Source organism: Cydia amplana, chromosome Z (assembly GCF_948474715.1).
Source record: "Cydia amplana chromosome Z, ilCydAmpl1.1, whole genome shotgun sequence".
Classification (NCBI taxonomy): domain Eukaryota; kingdom Metazoa; phylum Arthropoda; class Insecta; order Lepidoptera; family Tortricidae; genus Cydia; species Cydia amplana.
Genome location: NC_086096.1, coordinates 29972011 through 29998036, shown reverse-complemented (window position 1 = coordinate 29998036; position 26026 = coordinate 29972011). Strand labels below are relative to the sequence as shown.

At 40.0% G+C, this 26026-nt stretch overlaps 2 protein-coding genes across 8 annotated transcripts in view; one reads left to right on the top strand and one right to left on the bottom strand.

Annotated features, from left to right (window-relative positions):
- Positions 1-539: 539 nt before the first annotated feature.
- On the top strand, positions 540-12168 carry LOC134661873 (host cell factor-like). The gene is given in 13 exon segments (XM_063518098.1): positions 540-859; positions 1057-1155; positions 1263-1366; positions 1583-1778; positions 2414-2525; positions 3630-3764; positions 6105-6244; positions 6973-7163; positions 8230-8310; positions 8754-8915; positions 9647-9817; positions 10409-10595; positions 11775-12168. Coding segments are annotated over 13 exon segments (1818 nt in total). The 5' UTR covers positions 540-708; the 3' UTR covers positions 11864-12168.
- Positions 12169-14194: 2026 nt separating this feature from the next.
- Positions 14195-26026, bottom strand: part of LOC134661872 (regulating synaptic membrane exocytosis protein 2) — a 37635-nt gene continuing 25803 nt past the window's right edge. For 4 of the 7 annotated variants that reach the window (XM_063518090.1, XM_063518093.1, XM_063518094.1 and 1 more), the window contains exons 6-13: positions 24032-24215; positions 22016-23934; positions 20282-20458; positions 19961-20108; positions 15716-15878; positions 15337-15534; positions 15059-15193; positions 14195-14489 (exon numbers count right to left, since the gene is read on the bottom strand). In XM_063518090.1, the coding sequence (XP_063374160.1) occupies positions 14487-14489; positions 15059-15193; positions 15337-15534; positions 15716-15878; positions 19961-20108; positions 20282-20458; positions 22016-23934; positions 24032-24215 (2927 nt within the window). In that variant the 3' untranslated portion in view covers positions 14195-14486. Of the gene's footprint in view, positions 14490-15058; positions 15194-15336; positions 15535-15715; positions 15879-18815; positions 18925-19960; positions 20109-20281; positions 20459-22015; positions 23935-24031; positions 24216-26026 lie in introns of all 7 variants that reach the window. The other 3 variants (XM_063518096.1, XM_063518092.1, XM_063518091.1) reach the window with 3 other exon arrangements.

Sequence of the window (26026 nt, the reverse complement as noted above, 5' to 3'; positions counted from 1 at the left end):
ATATAGCTGGTCAAGCAGATCTTGTCAGTTTGAATTTCGCGCCTTTTTTTACTGACAAGATTTGCTTGACCAGCTATTTTTATTTAGCTATTAGTACCCATGAATCTAGTATTTTGGGCATGAGTGGTGGGGATCACTGACAGAACGGGATAGTCTTATGTATCTTTCAGTAGGAGTAGTAGCGAAAGTGCTATTATTGTTTGTCCTTGTCACAGTCTCAAATTTTTTTGGTATTTGGTATTTATATGGATTATGGTGGGCAACAAATAAATTCGACCAATCACATTGTCGCATTGCCTATGTTTTGTCCCTCACGGAGGCACGCGTATACATGTCACCGTAAAATTGTAAACACTCGTCAGTTTATAATCTCGCTAGTTAAATTATAAACTGACGGTAGGGAGATTATAAACTTACCTAACCTAACCTACGTTAGATTATAAACTAACGGGTTCACAATCTTACGGTGTCATACATACCACTTCTATAGGATCCTACCTTCTATGTCCCTTACTGAAGTCTATGGTCGTTTGAAAATGACGCCAAGATGGCAGGCAAGCGAAAGTAACACTATGGTCATGAAGTCTTGTCAAAAAAGATTCAGATTTTAATATTACTGCTATAAAATGTTTTTCGTCGTTGCTTAATCTCGATTCAATTTCAATATTTATTGTTTTGGAGTTGATTAAAATCAGAGTTTAATTGAAAATGGAGTCGGATTCAGCACTGCACGACGAAGTTCACGATGGCGCGGAAGACTCTCCCTTGGAGGAAGCTCAAGCGACCGACGCAAATGCCGACTACTCTGAAGACAATGTTACTAGCCAAGATTCGGAAGCAGCCACTACCGAAGAATCGGGTATGAAGGTTTACCTATGCTTAATGTTAGAAACGGATGTTAATGCGGATCTTGCATTACCAGGAGGCACCCCATAACTGGCTTGTTACTTTGATCGTACTTGTACCAAAATCCTATGAATGTATTTTTTGCTAAGTATACGATTTATTACTTAATTTTTGTTTTAATATCCCCAATTTTTTTTTGGTGATTTGTAGCAACAAATGGTGCCGCTCCAACTAGCAGTAGCGACGCCTTGGAAGAGCCTGAATCTGCCGTTGGTGAAGCAGAAGACGACATTCAAGATAATGATGAAGGTAATTTAAGATAATGGAGTTAACACTATACTATCCAGCACATAAGGAAGTGTGTGTTGGTTGTAATAAATCACTTGACAATATAAATTAGATTTATTTTTTTGTAGCAAGTGCTGAGGCCGAGCCAGAGGAAATGGACATTGATGATACAGCTACTGGAACTGTGACAGATGGGCCGGTTTACATTGGGGATAACTGCCTGTCTACACCCGTGAGTACAGCTTGGGCATTTTTTACTTTATCTAGACTATATATGTGTTAAGGCTCAGTCTAGATTATGTACTAAGTATGTTGCATGATAAAGCATTATAAAGTCAAATATGAATTTGACTATGATTTCATTTGTTTTTCAGAAGTGATCTAACTACCTCACTTTTGCAGACATTGTCAAAGTGGAATAGTATTACATCTGCAATCATTTTTACAGGCGGCAACAGATGATGGCTCTCCCCAAGATGAAGAGCATCAGATGGACTCCCTGAAAGACCAAGGTGCCGATGAGCTTGAGGGAAATGAGGCTCAAGAGGAATCTCCCGATCAGTCAATTAGCTCAGCTACTCCAATTGAAGGTGGAGTTGGGGATGGGGAGGGTGAAGGTGATGGTGCACAAATGGTGCAAGATGGTAAGCCTTCAAAAAATAGTTTGAACCCACTTTTAACTGTGAATTTTTGCAAAGAGCATAGTTGGATGACAACATCTAGTATAGCAAAACTAGAAAAACAATTCTGTAAGTGCAAAAGTGACCCATGACACAACAGGCGATAAAAACGCGACCATGCAACTGCTGCAGACCTTGAAATTTTAGTGCATTTGATGCAAAAATTACATAAATATGCACACAGGTGATGTGCTAAATAAAATAAGTTTTACAAAACTTGTTACAATAACGTACAACTATTTAATAAATTTGTGTTTTAGCTAAACAGCACACTACATTGGTACACTGACTGACTTTGTAACCATAATAAAAGTCGATCTATTATTTCAGAGTTTTGCATAATATATCCTATTGTTTATGAACAGTCTATCTAAAATCATCCTATGTCTGCTTTCACGTCATTGGCACTAAAAATTTGAGAGCCCTGATCACCCCGGGGTGATAATAACTTTGTAACGTGACATATTGGCCTCATAGTGACATGTCAACAAGGAAGTGTCTACTCATCCTTTCCTTGGGATGATAGTCCTAGTACAAGTAAGGTATGTTCTGCATGTTCTGAAAAATTTTAGCTCAAGTGGCTGGCTTTATTGTCCTAGATGAGTCCAGCACTATGGATGAAGACATGGGAGCTTGTGAAGGTGTTGCCAGCAGTGATGATGTCAACGACATCAGCAGTGCTGCTCAGGATGCATTGAGTACAGGAATAAGGTAATAGTTATTTTCGATACAAGTGCGAAAAAGAGGAAATTCGAAACGAGTGGCGATAAATTAAAACACGACCGAAGGGAGTGTTTTAAATCGACACGAGTTGCGAATTACTTATTCGCACGTGTATCGAACAACGTTTTACAGTACATATGGCACTTTAAAGTTTCGACATACGCACGAAAAGTGCTATTATACGCACTAGTGCGGAAAAGTAGCCCCATATGTACTGTAAATAGAATTTTCACCTCAGCAGCTCGAACAAGGGTACTTTGCTACTTAAAAACAGTGAGCAAAATAGCATTTTGCTCACTGAGTGGGACAAAATGAGCAAAATGCGATTTTGCTCACTCAGTGAGCAAAATGCGATTTTGCTCACTGTTTTTAAGTAGCAAAGTACCCTTGTTCGAGCTGCTGAGGTGAAATTTAATTGTTGGCATATCTTAAGAAAACATGAGTGAATAGAGGTAAGTGATGAAGAAGGAATACATTTTTCGGGTTCTCTAATATGTTCTCACTGCTGAGGTGAAAAATGTTGTGTACTACACGAGATCAAAGTTATTTACATCTCGTGCGCTTTTGAGTCCCTTACTACGCTCAAGATTCTAAATTAGATTCACTCGCTACGCTCGTGAATCTATTATAGAATCTTTCGCTTGCACGGGACTCAAAATAAGCACTCGAAGAAATATCAAACTTTGATCTCTTGTTGTACAAATAACTATTACAGTACATATGGTGCTACTTTCCCGAACTAGTGCGGAAAAGAGCGCATTCCGTGCGTATGTCGAAAGTTTAAAGGGCCAAATGCACTGTAAAACGTTGTACGATAAACGTGCGAATAGGCAATTCGCAACTCGTGTCAATTTCAAACACTCCCTTCGGTTTTAATTTATCACCACTCGTTGCGCATTTCCTACTTACCGCACTTGTCTCGTAAATTAAAAGTAAGTAAAGAAAGACGTATTATACTTTTAAGCAGAAAACAGAGCAAAAATATCCGTTTTTAGGGCTCCGTACCCAAAAGGTTTTGAATAAAATTAGAAAGGACAATAATGGCATGTATTAAATTTTTTTTATAATTCTGACTAACATTGTTTGTTTCAGCTCAAGCACTGCTGAGGGAGGCTCGGACATAACAAGCAGTGGTCAGACAGAGGCAGCGCTTATATCTTCGACAGCAAATGGACCAGCTGGTCTACTTCACTCTTTTTCCATCGCAGCCCAGGCGCATGCCAATGAGTATGTATTCTATTTATTCTAAATTCTTACGATAATAACAAATATTTAGACATTTATTGGACAATTTGTAGTATTTCATTAATTGAAGTGCTTCGTTGTAAGTCATAATTACTATTCTATTACTATCTTCTGTGTAATTGTACCTTAGCAGTACCTAATAATAGTGTAGATAATGATTTTAAATTTTCTCCAATGTTTAATTTAAACTTCAATTGGTAACTCTTAACAGTGAGTGAGACCTATTACTGTTACCTATTACTATTATTACTTTTAATCGGTATTCTCAAATTGAACATAAGTACTAATTTGTAACTTTAATGTTCACTTATTGTCCGTATTATGCACCATGCTAAGACTAACTTAACTCTATCTATAAGATATTGGTAGACAAAACAAAAGCAATAATCAGGAACTAGGTCATGCTAAGTCTAGCTTAAATTGAATTTCCCGTGTTTGTGATGCTGAGAGCAAAGTTGTCGTGCATATTGATTTCAGCTAAATTTAGATTAGAATCTGTCTCGGTGGCGCGGCGAAAATTTGCAATGTTAGCAAATGCTTAGGAATTATTATTATGCTAAAGTTAAAAAGGAATGAATATGATAGCGGCGACGGCTTGCCGTATTTGCGGCCTAAAGTTTAGTTTTTGTTTAAGACATATAAATAAGCGAAGGTTCACTTGAATTGCCTACTAAACTATACCTTTTTTTAATATGAAAAAGAAAGAGAAAAGAAAACAATTTTCAACTGCTGTCCATTTGTGACGTTATCTATGAAAAGGGACCTTATGGTCGATGGCGCTTACGCCTTTGTTAATGATGCTCCGATATAAATACAATGCCGCGCGACGCTGAGCGGCGTAAGCGTCATCGACAATAAGGTCCCTTTTCATAGATAATGCCCCATTTACTCTTATTCTACACACCATTTTAGCTTGGCTGCTCGTGCTGCTGCCTATGCGATTTCTCCTGCTGCCAACAAAAGCTATATAGTTTTTTTAAAGTTAACTAACATACAAACCTAATGTTATGTAATAAATGTTATATTATAATAATAGTGGGTAAAGGATTAGGAAGGTATTTTTAATTTTTAATCAAAATTCAGATGTGTTTTTTACCTTAGATTAGAATCCGTCACTTCTCAACTGCTTCGAAAAAAACTATTTTTTTGTTCGAAAGTATACACTTACAGATTGGTCCCTTTTTTGTTAAAATGTAGTTCTGATGATGGGATCCGTGAAGAATCGAGGGAACTCCTGTAATCTTATGAGCAAGAGTTTTTATTGTTTTTCATCAACAAATAAGCATTTATAAGCAACAATGAGTACCAGAACGGAGTACTTCAATGACACGTACATACGTATTTCACGTTTGCTGATATGTCTTCTTCGTTAAGTTTATTCACGAAGGATTTTTAGGTTACATTTTTGTCAATGTCTTGATCTGATGATAGATTCCATAAGGAATTGAAGGATCTCCGAGGGATATTTTTTACAGTGCTATTTGGTGAAATGGAACTGCTCGTGAAGACCAGAATGAATCTCCTCCGCGGCAAATATTGTACGTCTTGTGATGAGAGATGCTCTATGGCCGTATATAAGTTTAATGGCATTTCAAGCTGTTTTTGAAATCTTTTATTTTTTAGTTAAAATTTTATCATTAAATCTATTGAACACGTTCCATATACAAATGCAAATTGAAAACTATTTCATTCGCAAATGAGACCAACGCGTGTAGCGTAGCTGCTGAAGGCGTCTACAATATTATTGTCGCCTCGCGACTATCGTTAAACGTTCGTTAAGTGGAAAGCTTAGGTCCTCAATAAAGTGCCCATTGTCTCCTGCTGGATGCAATTTATTTTTTATTGACTAGACAAACTCTTCTTATAGTCTTTGAAGCGAAAGATAAAACTGTATTTGCGTATATTTGCCTTGCTTTGCGATTGCTATTTTATTGTAATGTATATTGGCAATCTCTTAAGCCATGTTTATCCAAAGCAGATCGAGTATGGGAAGAAAAAAAATCTTTAAAGAAATCTTGATTGCTGTCGTTAACACTCTCTATAAAAGATTATTCTCACTGCTGACGATCTCTCCAATTCTGCCCTTGGTATTTGTATGATGTCACATAAGTATACCACGAACCACGATTTGCCGCTCCCAGACTTCATTGTAATGAATCGAAAATTTATTAAGTACGCAGACTGCATCACAAGTAAACGTAAGAATTTGTCAAGTAAGGCTGAATATGAGTTTAGAAATAAATTATGATTTACGTTGTCTTTATGTGTGATGCCCTAGATGTGAGACACATAAACATGGTTTTAATACAGATCATCATTCAGGTTCGGCGATGCGGACACATCGGAGATGGAGGGCGCAGCGGACACGATGCCGTCGGTCAGCGAGTCTATGCCATTGCTGACGATGGCCGCGAACGGAGCCGCGCTGCTCTCACCCGGCTTGATGCAAGGCAAGTAGCATTGTTCAGGTCTGGCGACGCAGACACGTCGGAGATGGAGGGCGCAGCGGACACGATGCCGTCGGTTAGCGAGTCTATGCCATTGCTGACGATGGCCTTGAACGGAGCCGCGCTGCTCTCACCCGGCTTGATGCAAGGCAAGTAGCATTATTCAGGTCTGGCGACGCAGACACGTCGAAGGGCGCAGCGGGCACGATGCCGTCGGTCAGCGAGGCTAATGCCATTGCTGACGATGGCCTTGAATGGCGCCGCGTTGCTCTCTCCCGAATTGTAAGAAGCATAGAAAGATTGTTGTCATATACCTAGCTATAATTATAATGATTCGAAATATGCTATCTTTTTTTTACCCCTTTATTGCATGTCGCCCATTACTTTCATTTCTAGTTCAGTAGCACTAAACAATCGACATCGTAAGTGCAGTAAGTCCAGTAACTCTGCAGAATAGTATGGCATTTCGCATACATATTAACAAACGAGTTGATCGGTGCAACAGCAAGCGACTTTATTGGTTTCTTTTGTTGTCTAATAAAGTTTTAGTAACGCCCGGCTCGGACGACGGACAAAAAAGAAAATCCCTTAGAGCAGATTCTTGTTAAAAGTCCTTGGAGCTTTTTTCGCTTAACACGTGATGTGAAAGATGTGAATTTTTCTTTTGAGAAAATAGTGTATCACTAGTCGCTTTATGACCGCCGGTCGTATAGCAGCCTTTAATGGATGTAAACTTTGTGTAGGCGAAGAGGGCGGAGCGGGCGTGTCGTCGTCTCAGGCGTCTGAGAGCGCAGCGGCGGCGGGCGCGAGCGAGGGCGAGGGCGCCGTGAGCAGCTCCGTGGCCGGCAACAACGGCACGCCGCCGCTGCGGCCCGCCGACGCCGCGCACGCGCTCGCCACGCTGGCCAGCGCCGCGCTGCACCACCACGAACAGGTACCATGTACATTTGTTTGTAGGGTGTTTTAAGCAGGGATGTTGCGAACATCCGCAACCGCGGAACTTCCGCATTATTTTCAATATCCGCATCTGCATCCGCATCCGCATAAAATCGATGCGGAGCTTATGCGGATGCGGATGTCGGACAAGTCGGTACAGGAAACTCTTAGCGGCGGCGCAAGTACTTGATAATTTCGTCATTACCTATAACGAAATCGTCTAGATCCAAATAAGTCGGCCAAGTTACCGTTTATTAAATATAACGCACCTATATTCTTGCTCAAATACTAAACGTTTCGTTTTTTTTTTAAATAAAAAAATACTAAAAATGTAATATTTGACGTTTTTTAAGTACCTAATCTTGACATCCGCATCCGCATCCGCATCCGCGGATGTGAGCCTTTAAATATCCGCATCCGCGGATGTCGAAAAATCTGCATCCGCAACATCCCTGGTTTTAAGTATAATCACATAATTTTTTCGAAATGGCGAATAACTAAAAAAGGGAAGAATAAAGACGCAATTTCACTATTGCAATCTTATGAGTCTATGACACTTATGTTCTCAATATGATTTCACCTGTCCGTTATTAGGCGGCAATTTATTCGCGAGGCTGCTAGATCTGTATGGACTCACCTATACGTGCAAACTACAACGTATTGTTTAGACATTTCATTGAGGAACAAAATTTACACAAGTATATTCGACGATCGGTCTGGCCTAGTGGGTAGTGACCCCTGCCTGCGAAGCCGAGGGTCCTGGGTTCGAATCCCGGTAAGGGCATTTATTTGTGTAATGAACACTAATATTTGTTTTCCATGTATATAAGTATGTATTTATCTATATAAGTATGTTTATCGTCGCCTAGTAACCATAGTACAAGCTTTGTTTAGTTTGGGGCTAGGTTGATCTGTGTAAGATGTATCCCAATATTTATTTATTTAAATAAATCAAAATCGTCGTAAACTAAAATGTCACATATGAAAGAAAAATGACCAACGAAACTTCGACTTTCTCAAAGAATGAGTATGTTTCTTTTATTGAGCTGTGTAATTTTTTCCAGAATGAAGCCGATGAGCCGAAACAAATAAACGATGAAGATGCTTGGTTCACCGTGGGAATCGTCAAAGGAACCACGTTTACGGTAAATATTTCCTATGGATACCTAAGAGATCAACCAGGGGCCTATTGCATAACATTTTACAACTCATAATACAAGCGGACGCCTCTTTTATTATTCCCTTCCTCCTCATTCCCTTTTATTAGAAAGAGACTTCCGCTTGTATTATGAGTTGTAAAATGTTATGCAATAGGCCCCGGCCCGTAGTTTAAAAATACGGCACAGTGCTTAATGTGCTTATGTCATAAAATGCGTCAAGTTTTGGTATGGTCAGTTCGTTATTCGCTATTTTTTTTTTCACGACTGTTGCACTGTTCTGTGGGTCACATTCAATACCTATGAAAAATAAAATGAAATTTAGGAGCCACAAAGCTTCACATGACCGCGCCCGGATTTATTACCCGTAATACTTGTAGTGACACACCGTAGTCAAACAATCCATATGAACTTCAATGGTTTTGTTTTAGGTTCAAAACTATTTGTCGGATCCAAACGTGGATCTGTCCAACTTGTCGCTGGACAACTTGCCCGACCTGTCGGGTCTGCCGACGACGGCTCTCGAGCACGGCACCGCCTACAAGTTCCGACTCGCGGCCGTCAACTCGTGCGGCAGGGGAGAATTTAGTGAAGTAAGTTTAAAACAAAATTATATAGTATATCATCTTCTCGCAAAGCGGTGGTGGCCGAGTGGATATGACGCCCGACTTTCAATCCGGAGGTCGCGGGTTCAAATCCTGGTTCGTACCAATGAGTTTTTCGGAACTTATGTACGAAATATCATTTGATATTTACCACTAGCTTTTCGGTGAAGGAAAACATCGTGAGGAAACCTGCATACATCTGCGAAGAAATTCAAACGTGTATGTGAAGTCCCCAATCCGCATTGGGCTAGCGTGGGGACTATAGCCCGAGCCCTCTCGCGCATGAGAGGAGGCCTGTGCCCAGCAGTGGGACGTATAGCTCAAATCATTATTATTAATTATTATATCATCTTCTACTTCCTCGCGTTGTCCCGGCATTTTGCCACGGCTTGGAGCCTGGGGTCCGCTTGGCAACTAATCCCAGTAATTGGCGTGGGCACTAGTTTTTAGTTTTATATAGTATATCATATTTATTTTAAAATATTAAAGTTTGAATGATGAATACCCTACCTTAGTCATAAACACGTTGCAAACCTCTATTACAATTTTGTCTCTTTTTAATAAGCAAAATGTTAAAATGAATGTTTTTAACGATAACGCCACATCATTCAGTCATTTCTGCGTGATTGAACAACGTCAAAATAACCAATACAAACTTTTATACTTATAAGATAATTATTATTAGTAGGATGGTGGAATTGTATTGTATATTTTTTTAGGAAAGCGCATTCAAGACCTGTTTACCGGGTTACCCTGGTGCGCCGTCTGCTATAAAGATTTCCAAGTCTGTGGAGGGCGCACACCTGTCGTGGGAGCCTCCGCAAGTGGCCGCCGAGGGCATATTCGAGTACTCCGTCTATCTGGCAGTGCGCTCCAATACTCAACCTAAGGTACGTTCATATTAAACACAATATGTTGGTTATAGGCTACCCATTGAGTTCAACGGACCCAAAATACCCAAATATATCTTAATTATAAAACTGTAATGTAATGATTAATTTTGATGTCAAAATGTATCTTTTTCGGACATAGGAGTTAGCCGTTTAACAAAAATATCCGGGTGACCGAGCTTCGCTCGGAAAACATATAAAAACTCGAAAATGCGCGTTTTCCCAGAGATAAGACCTAGCTAGATCGATTTCTCGCCCCCGAAAACCCCCATATAGTAAATTTCATCGAAATCGTTAAAGCCGTTTCCGAGATCCCCGAAATATATATATATATATATATATAAATAAATAAATATATAAATAAATAAGAATTGCTCGTTTAAAGGTATTAGATGCAACAGTTGTACAATGTTTAAGATGACTGCTAAGCAGTTGTCTTATGATCCTGAAAATATGTATATGTTTTTGAAATGCTTTGGTTATCGATAAAATGTTTTGTCAAAAATGTGTTTCATTTTGCCAATCCCTTATTTTTCTAGATAGGTAGTCATTTGTATTGACGCTTGGTGTTAAATGAGTGAACGTTAGCAGGAGGCGTCGAAGTCGCAACTGGCGTTCGTGCGCGTGTACTGCGGCAAGGCGAACACGTGCGTGGTGCCGCAGTCGTCGCTGAGCGCGGCGCACGTGGACTCCTCCACCAAGCCCGCCATCATCTTCCGCATCGCCGCGCGCAACGAGAAGGGCTACGGGCCCGCCACGCAAGTCAGGTGGCTGCAAGGTTAGTTCACGACACAGACAAGACATCCTCTAGACTGAGCATAGTAACGCTACCCCCTCTGCCACTTATACGGTAGTTTTACTCCATCTTCGAGTCAATCCCGTGCCGTGATTGGTCCGTGTCTTTGAACGGACCAATCACGGCACGGGATTCGCTCACCTCGTCCCCCCGCGCCCCCGTATTTTTGGCAGCATCGGTTTCATGAAATAATTGCTCTAAACTCAGTCTAGAGCAGCGGTGGGCAAACTTTTTTCATGGGGGGCCAGAAAGCTTGAGAAATTTCGGAGGAGGGCCAGAATTGCAGCAAAACTGGAAATTTTAAAATTTTACGGTTTTATATAAAAGTGCAATTATGCTGCAATTCCGGCCTTCCTCTTGAAACTTCTCAAGCTTTTTTTTTTACAGCAAAAAAAAAATCAAAAATATAAATATAATTATATAATTTCAATGTATCCGCGGCGGGCCGGATAAAATGGTTTCGCGGGCCGGAGTTGGCCCGCGGGCCGTACTTTGCCCACCACTGGTCTAGAGGATTCCTAGTCTATGGTTCACGATGATACTGCATTCTGTGCCTTACTTTTTAGTGATAGCTTTCATTAAAAATACGTAATCGGACGCGAGTGTATGTAATATTCGTTGGTAGAATTATTGTTATTACCTGTGTGTGTGTGTGTGTGATTATATTCATTTTTTATTTGGCCCATTCGCTGTTTACACTCTACTTAACTAGTAACTAAGTATTTTAATTTATAAACACTTTTTGCATATGCTTGAACAAGTGGTACTCGTAAAAAAATAAATTTTATAAATATGGAGACAATCTTAAGATTACGGGTGCTAAACTCAGCAAAATCATGTATACTTATACTACTTATAGTCATACTCAAAATCGCTATCAAAGTCGCTGCCTACTTGGTCTAACTCTAACTTATTTAATTATCGGTTTAGTAAAATGATTTCATTAACCGTCCACGGCAGATTAGAAGACTGTGAAATGTTACATCCTAATAGTGAAAACGTTATAGTTGTAAGTAATATCATGTTTACATATTTTTGTTTGTTATGTATTTAATAATGATTTAAAATATTCCTTCGACGGACGTGCGGAACTGTCGTTTCTACTTATCACTCGGAACGTAAACTACACGCGAGTCCCTCTAAATGTACTATTTGTTTCAGATGTGAAATCAACGGGAGTAAAAAGGTCCGGCGAGGGCCGGTTACCCGGCGCGTCGCCCTCCAAACAGCCTAAACAAATAATGCACTAAACTGAACTCGAGTGACAGAATCAAACAATCCCTAGATTTAAGTAGTTATATGTACAGACTGAGTGAATATTGTTCGATCCACGTGTTTTATCAATGTAATTAACAGGCCTTTCCAAACGTGAAATCTCTTTCTAAAAATCATAATAGCTCTCAGGGTTTTGATTTCTTTTATAATTTGGTACACCATTCATTCCTTTCTATTGTGCTAGAGTCTTCAAAGGAAGGCGTAATAAAATAAGTTAATGTATTCGACTTTTTACTTTAGATTAGTTTGACTGTTTATATCTGCAGTGCAAATTATGTAATTTCACGTGGGGTCATGTGACTACGTCCTACGAGTACATGGTTTGAGTGTATTCTATGAATATGATAATATCGTTTATCTGTATGGTTTATTAAATGTCCGTCATCTTTGCTCTTCACAGAACATCATCTCTTATTTTTCAGTCGTGCTCATCTAGTGTGATTACGATTACCGAGGTTAAACACTTATGGCGTTATTCACAAACGGCTGCTACTTAATCAGTTGATGATCGTCGTTTGTCCGTATCTGTCGTCAGATCATCAGCCGATTAACTTAGCAGACGTTTATAAATAACGCCGTTATAGTCTGCTCTTTTAGATTCTAAAAGGTATGTAAACCTTATGGCTCGTTCATTAGTTTACGCCAATATGTAGTCATTTACGGTATTATATCACTAGTAATTCACGGTATTATATCGGTTGAATGACAGTCAGTTGCATTACCAAAACATTGAAATCAAAGTCTCCTTTGATTTCAATGTTTTGGTAATGCAACTGACTGCTCTCGCCTGGCCTTGTAACACAAGTTTATCTAAAGTTCCAATGGAGTTTCCGAAGTGTTATAGTTGTGTGCTGAGCGGTTACAATCCGTCGATTGTAATTCGTGCAACATGAACTACGTGTGTTGTAGATATAAATCTAATTATTTGCAAGTACAATACATAGTGTACAACTTTGTACCTACTTCGACAACGGTACTTGTCATAATGTGCTTATTCGAAACTGAGAATAGAGAGAAACTAACAGTAGGGTTAAAACCCGAATCAAATAGTTATTCAATCTTTATCCCAATACGTGTTTCAATATACACATATTCAGAATTATGAAGAGTAAAACGAAACCTTTTAGTAATAATACTAATCATATTTATTTGATTTAGACTTATGTATGTATATAAATACATGTGACTGAGAAAGCATGGGGCTACGTTTAAATAATAAAAGTAGTTTAAGATCTTGACCGTAACGTGGTAATCTTATGAACCATACGCTCTCAAAGGTCAGTTTACTCTTTCAAATTCTAGATCAAGAATTCTGTGGCAATCATGTAATAAAATGTAGTACAGCTTTAAACGTTCGATCCTTTATTTAAATAAATAGTATTCAATTGTATGTATTTGAAATAAAATATACCGGAAATTTAATAGCATTGTAGATTTAATTCAGACATGTTTTTATCTGCAGATAATAAAAGTTATTTTTCCAAGCTTTTTGTTTGTGTTGAACCCACCGTTGTAAATCTGTCCATCGAGTGCTTTACATAACGCTGTGATAACTGCCCCATCACTACATAGTATAAAACAAAGTAGCTTCCCGCTGTCTGTCTGTCTGTATACTTAGATCTTTAAAACTACGCAACGGATTTTGATGCGTTTTTTTTTTAATAGATAGAGAAGAGGAAGGTTTATGTATAATTTGTTAACCCGTGCGAAGCCGGGGCGTGTCGCTAGTTGTAGATAAATATGTATCCAGATATGACTTTCAAATTATGCAATTTTATAGGCCTCGTTAATGGCTACAAAGGCAACTTCGAAGGTTAACTGTTTACAATCATAATATTCATGAAATAAATCACTTGAAGTGGAACATTGAACACAAACCCTGTTTTATTTACAATTTATTACGCGTAAGGAAGGGGTGTTTTTCCTTTCCTTTTTAAGGAAGGGGGATTATTACCTTCCTGGTTATTTCATAATTTAATATCTACAAATCTCTTTTTAAGCCTAACTATTGTGACGGACAGGCAACTAAGAACCACCCGCCCATTTTTAGGGTTCCGTAGTCGCCGTGTCGTGTAATCCATGGTATAAAAGCGTACGTAACAATGGTCACAGTCAATTAGTAGTACCACTCCTTCGATGATGGAGCTCTCACACACGAATAAATCAACTGTTTTTTTCTAACTACAATACTTACGATTCTTCATTTCTTTGTGTCCGATATGACGTTCAATCTAACTAATCATAGTGCTACTTGGCATTCAACACATTATAGAAAGGAAAGACATTGGAAAAAAGCAAACTCCGACTTGCAATTTGGCTTTTATTTTAATACTTAATTACATATTATTGAGTACACTATACATTTGTTTCATTGCTATAAAATGCTATCTATTCAAAACTCCGGTAGGCATTTCACAAGAAAAATGATAATATAAATAATTGTAACTTTCGTTTTATAGAAAATTTCCTATATTCAAGATATTTTGCGTTTTATCATGATATTAAAGCAGTATCACTAAATTTATTATTTGGACAATTTAATTTTTATTCTGATGATATAGGTTGTTCAAACGTCTTAAAGGTGGTGGTAACCCTCCGTTACTGAAACAAATAAAAATACATTAATAGGTCGTAGCTCGGTAAACAATAAACTATATACATATAGGTACCTATAGTTGGTCAAACCAATTTGTCAGTAAATAAGAACCAAAAAAACTTAGTCATCCTTTGTTTTTGGGTGCTAGTACTAGTGTAAGACAAAGATAGTATGATTATCTCTGTCTATGTTTGAAATGAGACAGTCCTTTGACAAACTATAACTACAAAACTGAAGTTTGACAGCGATTCAGGGATAAATCATGTTGTCCTTTTCTAATGTATGGAACAATCCCTTTCGGCTATTAAGGTTTTTTAAAATTCATGTAATTATTTTATCTGAGGTTGTGCACGCAAAGGAACGTTAAGTTTTGCCAACCCTAGTAATTGCCCGTAGCAAAGCTGAGCCGATTGGAGCTGAGAACGCCCGAACGCTCTAGTTTCCCCCCACTGGTATAGTTCTGTTAGTTGTTATGTTGCTACCATGCCTACCATGTTGTATACGTTTACGGCACTGAGCAAATGTAGGAAAACATGCGAGCACTGAACGCGCTGTCAAGTAGTGCGGTACTCACCAAAGATACAGTCCCGAAGAGCTTGTACCATCCTATAACAATATTGGAAAGGTTGAGGTCGTCTAACATAATCTGCGCCACGCCCATGAACACCTTCTTTCCTTCAATGCGGCCGTAGTCGCCCCACACGGTCACCTAGAACGAACGCCGTTTGTATCGCAACTTGTAGGTATTAAATGGTAGACACGGCTTTTGACGTTCAACGTGATTTGTCGCCATTGACACTAAACGTTCATCAATCTAGCATAATATATCTAGGAGTTTACTAATACACTCACTTGCAATACACATCCTTTAAAATTTTCCCGAAACGTGAGCGTCTGCTGGTAGAGGGGATCGAGGGTCCTCCGGGCGGTGCTGGTCTTCGCTTTAGCAACGCAGCGCTTGCCGCTGACGAGGTATACCTTCACGTAAGGCGCTGGAAGAGTGCGGCAGCCCTGCCGGGCCTGAAGACCACGAGCGCGAATTACCTCCACCTGAATACATAGGAATATTATTTAGTAATTGTGTAACCGTGCGCGTCTGTTGGCGTCTTTGGCAGCAAAGGGTTAAAACGGACGATTTATCAGAATATTCAGAGATTTTTGTGGAAACAGCCTTATGTAGTAATTTCCATTCCATATAAATATGTCATAACATAACGGACGGGAACCGTACCTCAAGGAAGCCTTTTTGGTAGCACATGGAAAGTTGGACATCGCCCAACGTAGGCGCCCCTAGCAACTGGCGTCCAACTAGTTGTCCGGGACCTAGGCCGTCGATGAAGTCCGACAGGCCACCGCCATCCGACGAGCCCGACCCACGCATGCCGGGTGACCATCTGCCAAATCGTATATTCGATAATATCTATTTTCGGTTTACTTACGTGTTTTACTCTCAGAGGTAGCAAATAGGTACACTTGTAGCGGGGAAATACGCAAAATACTATAAATACGTTATTTAGGTTTACACCTATCCACTAACATATATCTTGCATGCATAGGATTTTGGAATAATAGACAATTTAATATTAAAATGAAGGGCGAAGCGATAACAAAGCTATAAGAAGACCAATTTTAACATTTTTAACTTAAGTAACAAAACCTATCGTTTCAATTTCGCAGGAAGTGTGCCTGGTTTCATGTAAACACTGGTGCCACATACTGTCTGGCATGCACCCTCGAACATCTAAATCAGTCTTTTACTGCGTGGTAAATTATGTTGTTTGAATAACCTTTCGAACAAGACTGGCCACAAAAATCGGCAAGATCGCACGGCACGGTATTGAGATTTTATAATTTGTTGTAGTTTTGATTATGTTATAATACGACTACTGCCACTTACTGGTGCGAGGTCATATCATATCAATATCAAAACTGCTCAAGCTCAAGGTTCCGGTGTGGGGTGAACACATCGCGTACGCACGCCCCATTACATGCTCGCTACGAGGGCTACGCTGTAGCATGTACCATGTCTTACCGCCACGTAGCGAACGATCGGTGCATCTGTAGAGCTTTGCTTCGACATCGGTTCTTCAGTGAAAGGAATGGTTAAATTGTTTTAGAGTTTTGTTACTTGGTTGCTCAACCAATTCGATAGGCATGTGTTTTAAACACATGCCTACACCTATCAAAGCTATCGGTTCGCCTTTAATTATTATCAGGCCAATTCGAACGTTCACTGATATCAGGATGACATGTAAATGATGTCGTTCAGTTATCGTGCATATCGCTCGTACTGGTCCGTACATGTATTGGCGCAGGCGAGACGCTCGATAAATAAATAACATGATTCAGATACTATTCTGATGACAGTGTACGTTACGATTGATCTGTAGGTTTAGTGAATTGTTAGTGCTTAGGTTTTGAGTACAGTATCAAGAAATTATATAGACGTTAGACATGTGTAAGTTATTCATTATATAAAATTTGCTATGCATTGGTTTTCTTATATTGTTATAATGACCTGCTTAGTCAGCTTTCGAGACGCAAGGTCCTGTAAGACCCTAATAAATAATTGTCTTATGCTATGCACAACAACATAAGACTTTCCGGTCGGTGCTACATCTATTGTCAAGTAGCAGTACTGATAATTCCGCTACTCGATGCTAGATGTCGACACTGAAAATAATAGTCTTTTTGGTACCAAAACTGATGTATGGAGTGAGCACTCTTGTCTTACTATATTTCTCTATGGCCCTGATTGGGAACAAGCAGTGTGTCTTTCTGACTACCAACGAACTTCATGCTTTTAACCTTATCTGTGGCATTACTCGTAATACTCGTACTTTCGTAGGTGTTATTAGTTTACCAATGCATAACAAATCGAAAACCGAGGCTCAATGGTTAAGATTTCAGGTTTACTCAGTCACAGTCAATTTCGAATTAGCTTGCGTAAACTGACTTATTGAAACGAGCACATACTTAATTGATGTGATCACTGCTGTGAGTACCGATTAAGTGCAATACTGTTATTACTGTATATCTCTACTTGTCGTTTTCATATTGATTACTTTTATTAGTGGGTAACGCGTTTAAATTAAATAATTTAACAAAAATAATTTATAACAAACAGTTTACAGCTAATTAAAAATACGACTTAATAGTTTGATAGTGAGTTACCACTCGGGTAAATGTAATACCAAAGCCTTGTTTTGTCCACCAGTCCTCGATTTTCGAAACTACCACAGGATCAGAATAATCATAAAAAAATTACAACATACAATGACAACATTGATACAATAGTGAAGAAGAGGGCGGTAGTCTTTGAGATGCATCGAGTGGTAAAAGTCAAGGTTCTTCCTATGTGGAAAGTACGGTAGAAAATTGAAGGAATCTACTTACGAGGAAAAACGGAGCAAGTGCTAGACAGTAACTAAAGCATCGTAAACAATACAAAACGCCTTGATTGTGCGTTACTCCAAATAAAGGCTCTAACATTATATTACTAAAGACAAAGATAAAATTATTTAAATTACTAAATGTTTATAACTATATATTTTTATAAGGGGCCTACCTACTTTTAAATACTGGTACTGGATTTTACTTAGATACTTTAAGAGTGGTATTAAATTATTACTAACTAGTATAGAACATCCGAAAATTAAAGTGGAGACTATGAAACCAGCCATTTGCCATAATTCTGAGAAGTTCAGCGGATTGACACTACAACAGCGCCCAAAACGTATTCCTTAATTCTCTTATCAATGATTTATGAAATGTATATATCAATCATAGTGAAACATGCATGGAAATCAAGTAGGTAATAGGTGTGTGGTGTGAGTGGCGGTGAATGTACATTGATCAGACATAAATATAAAATTTCTCAAATAATCTGAAATAATAAATTAGTGCAAACATCATAGGCGTTCAGATCAGGCAACATTTAAATTCCAACGACACTCGTGCAACTTAAAGGTAGGAAGGATTTCCTGACCCCAGTAGACAGATTTCTGTCTCGCTATCGACTCGGAAACTGTGCCACGAAGCTTGTGACAGGAGGGATTAATAACTAATAAAAGTTCAAACGTAAGTATCGCATTATCGAAAGTGTGCGTTGCCCTAAGCGAGAGAAGACTGATGCGTGCTGAACGTGAACAAAAAGAATGAAGTGAGAAACACCAACACAGTCCCAGTTCATGCGCTTACAAGACGAGATGCATAACAGAGAGGGTTAGAGAAGAAGACGCGAGCAACATCAATGCGCACATAGAAGAGTCGAGTTCGGCGGGTAATCAGCGCATGGCGGCTTGGGTCGGAGTGGACAGCGAGCGACTTACGAGGATCCCTCCGAGCTAGATATGGAGGCGAGGCTGGCGGCGTACACCTCGTGCGAGCGCTGGAAGGTGGTGGTGGTGGGCTGGGTACGCTTGCGCCGCGCGCCGCCTTCTACGCGGACAAGCGCGACGTTAGCGGGCGGGGGGTCGCAGGCGTCGCGGGCGTGCGGCCGCGGCACCGCGCCGCCCACGCCGCCGCCACCGGCACAACACAACGTCACAACACATTCAGTACCCATACCCACAACATTGTAGGTACACACATTTGTTTAACGGCCCCATTTCCTAATCATTCTAAGAAAATACGTAGCACACACAATGGTAGTGAATCTTTTACTTATGACCATTGCACATGATCTGTGATAATATCTGGTTATTTGATGGTGGCTGTACGAAATGTATATCATAGAATGAATTCATATATGCACTACTTAAGTGTGTGTTGTGGTACCTAGATATAAGAAGTGGCTTTGTTCCAATTACGTAAACTTTATATTTGATTGTTTTAATGTAGACTGAAACGTGTTATAACAAGGATCCCTGCATCACGGTTTCCGTACCACCCACGAGTCGATTTTTTAGGGTCCCGTCCCCAAAGGGTAAAAACGGGAGCCTATTACTAAGACTCCGCTGTCCGTCTGTCTGTCACCAGGGTAGACAGTTGAAATTTTAATAATGTATCAAAATTATATGTACTCGTTTTAATATTTTATGGGGCGATACTTAATATGGATAAATTGATTTGTATGATTAATTATTTATATCCATAATGTTTGTAATTTAATTTCTATACAACGGTGTGAACTACCTATATTATTATATTTTTTAGGAGTACCTACTAATATGACGTTGTCCAGTTAGTGATTTTTATTAGCTCGCTTTAAACTAATAAATAGCTGACCAGTGAAAGCTCTAAACATAGTTGGCTGGTTGAAGTATATACAAAAAAGCAACACCGCACATTAAACTACGGTCTCTGTTAACTGTTTTGGCATGCTGTGTTTTCTGAAGACCTAGTCGAGATTTCGGTAGTAATAAGTAATTCGCTTTAAGAGGTAAGTGGTGATAGTGGTGGATCAGTCAGTCGCATCAACAAGCCGCCCGGGACCGCACTATTGTGTCAATGTCGCCGCTCGACGGCCGCCAACCTGTCCTCGTCGTTCTCGCTGGAGGCGGAGGAGGCCCGCGACACACCCACAGCGCCTCCTCGCATCTCTCCTGGCACCACTTCTTCACTGCGTTGTACCGTGAATGAATTTTTTCCACGTTTACCGAACCCTAACCTCCGTTTTCGTCCTGCCGATCATTGCATTACACACTTCAGTCATTATAGTTACATTAACACGTTAGCCTTTGCGCATTAATAATGTAATTAGCTGTGAATGTTCCGAAACGAATGCAGAAAGGCCAGCATGTGTGACGCGACGGATTAGCACGTGCGGTGGGTGTAAGCGAGTAGTAGGGTTCACCTGTGGCGGACAGCTGCGAAGTGGAGTTGCTCTTCTTGCCCATGCCGGGACCGAAGTAGTCTCGGGGTTCCGCTTTCAACAGCACGTCGTCACTACTGGGCTCCATCTCGCTGGCGCCGCCCAGCGCCGTGTCGCTCAGGCTGCCGTCTTCGCAAAGTTTTACGTTATAGTGGAAATCTTAAAACGTATAACACTCTGAGTATTTTAATCGTTATGCAAATAATATATATCCGTCAAGTTCCGGATATTCGCCTGCGCTACCTATCTTCGCCTTGTTAATTTTATAAAAATCTAAGAACTAGCCTTATTTTGAGGACAGAAAACTATAAACGAAAGTATTTTATGCATGGCAATATTCTCAGATGAACTGTGGCTAAACTTCACACTGTTGCAGATCAGTAACTCGTTTCCGTTGGACTGTCAACACGTGTTTTTTTTACCCGCGTAATACCTTATTTAGTTTTAAACAGTGTTACAGAAGAAGAAAATGTAAACTCTTTGTTTGTGATCTGCATGATGCTGCACCTATGATGTTATTATTCCATATCTAATTCATGTATAGATAGAAATGATATCGCAATTTAATAAAATGTATTAAGGTGATAGTTGCGAGCATTTTGTCGCTGAATTTCGCCTGCCCCTTGGGTTGTCAATCCAAATTTGTGATATATTTATGTTATACCTGTTAGCAACTTAGCAGCAAGGGTAATTTTCTTTTTAAAGGTATACATTAATTATTTTATGTAGGTGTATCTACCTAGTTAGTTTAAACTGAATTGTATTTCTGTTACTTACTAGTTTTATTTTGTAAAAAGTTAAAACATAGGAGTTAAGTTGTTCGCACAACTCGTTAAAAACCTACTAAGATAGATGACGGTTAGCTAAACTTTTATCTATTATTGACGTCACGGCGATGTGTAGGCTAACAATAAGTCAGAGAGTCATACCCAGTCTTCACCTACTACATTTGGAGTGCAATTTCTGCCACATGCAGACCATGCAGTTGAATTTAGAGCTTACATTGCCTATCTCGATAGTCAGAGATAAGTAAAATCAATCATTGCGATCCTAAATACGTGTATACAGTGTGTATGACAAGAGCGTGACCAGTGTACATGTATATTTTAAGGATGTGACACAGAAAAAAAGTACTAGCCGAATAGAATGTTTTTTTGCCTACAATGCTTCGTAAAAAATAATAAAAATCTTATGACAGTTTCCCACCTAAACTTCAATAAAAAAAGAATGTCGCTTACGATTCACGTTATTATGACTATTATGAGGTCACTACCTCATAGTACTTCTTCTGTACGTATCCGAAAGGGCCCAAAATGTCACGAAACCAAGCTGATTGCATATAAATAAATCGAAGGCGTTTGTAATTAAGTGCGTGAAGCATTATATGGAGTTTAAAAATGTTTACGATTTACCAGCACACGGGAAAAAATTAAAAAGACCTCCTCCACATAGGATTTAAAACAGGTCTTGCAGATGTTTTCAAAAAATTCACTTCTATCATTGCGTTCTGGGCCTTCTGGGCAAGAAAACTAAAGAAAAAAGTTTGAAGATTCTCTAGATACAATCAGAAAGCGTTTGAATGAAAATGGTTTAAAATATCGCAATACAAGTTTTACCGGTCACGTTCTTATCGTACATAGTGTGTATAAGAGAATTATAGAGAAATATCCCAAAATCCAGGCGAAGTCCCGGAACTCGACACTGATATATACGTACCTGCTTTTTCATCCGGCGGTACGTCTGCGTTGCTGAGGCTTCGCGTGAATTGGCCTCTGCGCGACTCTCTTCTCTCCAGCGGCTGTGTCTGGGTGCCGCTGCGCCCGTTCTCGCGCCCTCCGTAGTCATTACTGCGTTTGGACCCCCGCCGCGATGAAGATTTACCGCGTTGATTTTTTACAGATTTTATAGATGATGTTTTGTGTTGATTAGCAGCGAGTCGAGATGCAGGTGGTGCCAATGATTGTATAGTTTGAAATTCAGGATGCGCGGAGGGTGCGTTGAGCACGGGTTCGACATCCGGGCGTAGCGGCGAGTCGGCAGTGGTTTGATGGGTGTCGTCGGATGGCAGATGTGGGGCGACGGGAGCAAGCGCGCGGCGGGGCGGGCCGAGGTTTGTAGGAGAGAGAGCAATACACATAGAATTAGCCATCATACTAAATTCTTGGTCTAGATGATTTGTTGATGCTAAAGAATACGAACGGATGCGAGCCTTTTTAATTATAGACGTTAACGGTTCTCTGCACGATAACTCTAAGTCTGGTGGAGGAGTGATGGTGTTTAGTGAGCGAAATTCTTGGACGGTGGGGTTGTCGTTAATACTAACAGAGCCTTTTGTGTTCATGCCGTTTGATTTATTCTCCTTATGTTTACTGGAATATTTTGCGGCAACCGCTTTAAGTGCCTCGGTGTCTTTAGAAGTTATGCTCATCTTCTTAAATATATTTATTACATTTTCCGGGGTTGTGACATCATGATTTTTGATGGAGTCTAAATGACTTTTACTTACGACCAGCGAATCGGAATGACGCCTTTGAGATATTTTAAAATTATTTGATTTGTAACTACCGTCATCTTTTTGTTCACTATTTGCCAAATCTAAAGAACGGCTCTGATCAACAGATTTGTTTTCGTTTTCATTGTTTAAATGAGATACCTCTTTTTTACCGTTAGATGCGAAATCTGACTCAGACGGTTCACCCGGAGAGTCACGCGCGGATTTTATTTGGGCAGAATCAGCGTTTTCCAAACTGTTTTGTTTATCTATGCTTACGTGAATAGTTGTTTCTGCTGTGCTGTCGTCACTGTCATACCCATGGTACCGGGAACAATTCTCACAGCTTTGTGTTAGGTCGTTACTCAATCTTTGATTCAATATGAAATTGGATGCCTTTCGTTCATGGTGGTGTGAATCTACGCTACAGTTATTATTTATGCTTAAATTAGGTGTATTACATTTGTTTAAGGCGATGAGATCATTTACAGACACCTGTGTCGCTATAGTACTTTCTGATCTAATGAAACTTACGACACTAGGCAGTTTTCTTCTAACGGGTTCTTTAGATCTGAGCGGATAGCTATCAATAGTTGCTGCACGTCGATAATCCCAAAATGAGTTTTCGAATTTTGGTTGTAGTTTTCTTCTAGATGTTACAGTTTGGAGAAATGGGTTGCTAGGGAAATCAGGATGATTTTGATTTGTAGAGAAACTTCGTTGTTCTTTATAAATTGGTAAGTGTTTTATATTATGTATCTGTCGAGGAGTTCGGAAGTCCATTTGATAAGCATATCCGCTATATCGTTCGCTCATGTTGTAAGCGTGGGCGTGATTGTAATATTCAGGGCAACTTTGACTCCTTTCGTATGAATGACGGTGTGAATATTCTTTAGAGGATGAACCAGTCGAGCCGCTGCGAGCCAGAAGCCGTCTGAGGCGTCGGGTAGTTCGCGCACGGTGGCCCGCGGGCGGCCCGCTGTGGCCGGGTTCGGGGCGCAAGCGAGCTCGGCGGCGCAACCCGTTCGACATGAACACGTAAGGCAACAATCGATCAGGAAGTTCGCATTGGCGATAGAGGCTAGGGATGAGGGTAGCACTATCACAAGAGGATGATGTACTATGTACAGGAAGGATGCGTTTCCTGCAGTAAAGTTGTTGAATCAGTAAATGCTGGGCTCGTTTTCAATTTCAAGAAGATAATTAATATATATTACGGTATATAAATTATTATTTAGTACCTGAGCATGCGCGTAGGTCGTGGTCGCTCAGACTGCGTGCTGAAGGCGCTGGAGGTGACGGAGCCAACGGACTCGAGGTCGGAATCGGCGGCGGCGGCGTCGGGCGACAGCCGGCGCCGCGGCCAGCCGCCACCGCGCGCCGCCAGCTCGGAGTCTGACAACCCCGCGTAGTGCCGCTCCCAACCTAACAATACATCAACTCTCGTACTAATTAACGTCACACGCTCAATGGATGTCAATAAATAAATAGAATCTTAGATTATCTTAAACACGTATATGACATCCGTGCATTTCGGGATAGCCTCAATCGACCCGCGAGAGAACGTGAACGAGAAGAGAACGCATCTCGTACCTATATGTAGGGAAGGAGGGAAATAAAAAAGATCCATAAAGAAGCAAGTGCGAGATGGTCAACTCCGTCAGCAGACCCCCAGAACCAAGGTGTGCAAATGTGCATCTGGGCGGCAGATCGATCTGGGGCAATGTCGTAGCCAAGATGAAAGAAATTCTCTCTCAAGAACAAACAATCCACAAACCAGTCCTAAACGGACATGTGAGGAGACCCAAACACAGGTTACCTAGAACAGCACGGTGGATATGGCCCTAGTTCGGCTACTAGAAGCTGTTTATCTATCCTGGGGCTCTCCAATATTTTCGACTCTACACTTTAGATAAAGTACACGCGGACAAAAACTTGGGTTTTTATAGTGCGGGCGTGGCCTTCACTTGTTTCTACGGGCCAGATTGGACGGCTTCGCTGCCCGAATCTGATCCCCGGCTGTAGTTTAGAGAACCATCCTAACAATGTGCTAGTTTAAACATAGCTGAGCTGAGCAACTCATTACTTACAAATCTGGAGACCACGCCACATAGAATAGATTATAACTGCAAGAATTAAGTGGTGCAGTCGTATCTGAATTATTTGAAGGAAGGCTTGAGAAATCGAAACACTAATTAAATATTAATATCTGGGTGACCGAGCTTCGCTCGGAAAACATATAAAAACTCGAAAATGCGCGTTTTCCCAGAGATAAGACCTAGCTAGATCGATTTTTCGCCCCCGAAAACCCCCATATAGCAAATTTCATCGAAATCGTTAGAGCCGTTTCAGAGATCCCCGAAATATATATATAAATAAACAAGAATTGCTCGTTTAAAGGTATTAGATTGGGGTATCTTGAAAGCACATGGGAGGAACACCTTTTGTAGGAGTGAAAAAGGTGGCTAAATACAAAAATAACCTAAGTGACCGTTCGTTGGATTATTACGAAGTAAAAGAATATACCAAGAACGAGAAAACCTCCTTTATAGTAGGTATGACAAAATGCCGATAAGCATAAAGGGATCTTTTCAAGGTTTTAAGCCAAAAGTTACAAACGACTATAATAAACACTGAAATTACAAATCATTATTGAAATGTATGGCAATATTATTTTGGCGCCCTGTATAATGAGAACGAATCATCTGAGGTTCTACAAACTAATCTCAAACCGGCACAGGTGCGTATTGGAAGTGAATGATTTAAGATCACTTGTAATTTGTAATATAAGTATATAAATATAAAACTCTGGAAGGTCGCACGAGTTTATTTATATTATAAAAGACAGCCCGGCATTTTGTTTTCTTGTTATGGACTTGAGGGCGGTGTTGCCCGTGGCCAACGTCAAGTAAAATGTTATTTGTTATTCATTTTTATGGCTTTGCAAAATTATGGCTTCAGTCCATTAGGACTATTTCGCCAGTATCAAGTCGGCATCAAGGTATTAAACAGTTAGTGTAATACGGTGATTTTAGCTCTTGTAAAGCGATAGCCATTCTTTACAAGTACCACGTGGACTACCGGCCGTTGACTCCAAATTGGTGGTTAAACGCGTTTCAAGATTAATTCTCCATTCACTGCACTACTACATTAGTTTACTGTATAAAAAGCTATCGATATTGCACTTTAAACAATGATAATGAGCAAAAAATAAAGGAATTAGGTAGTCATGAGGC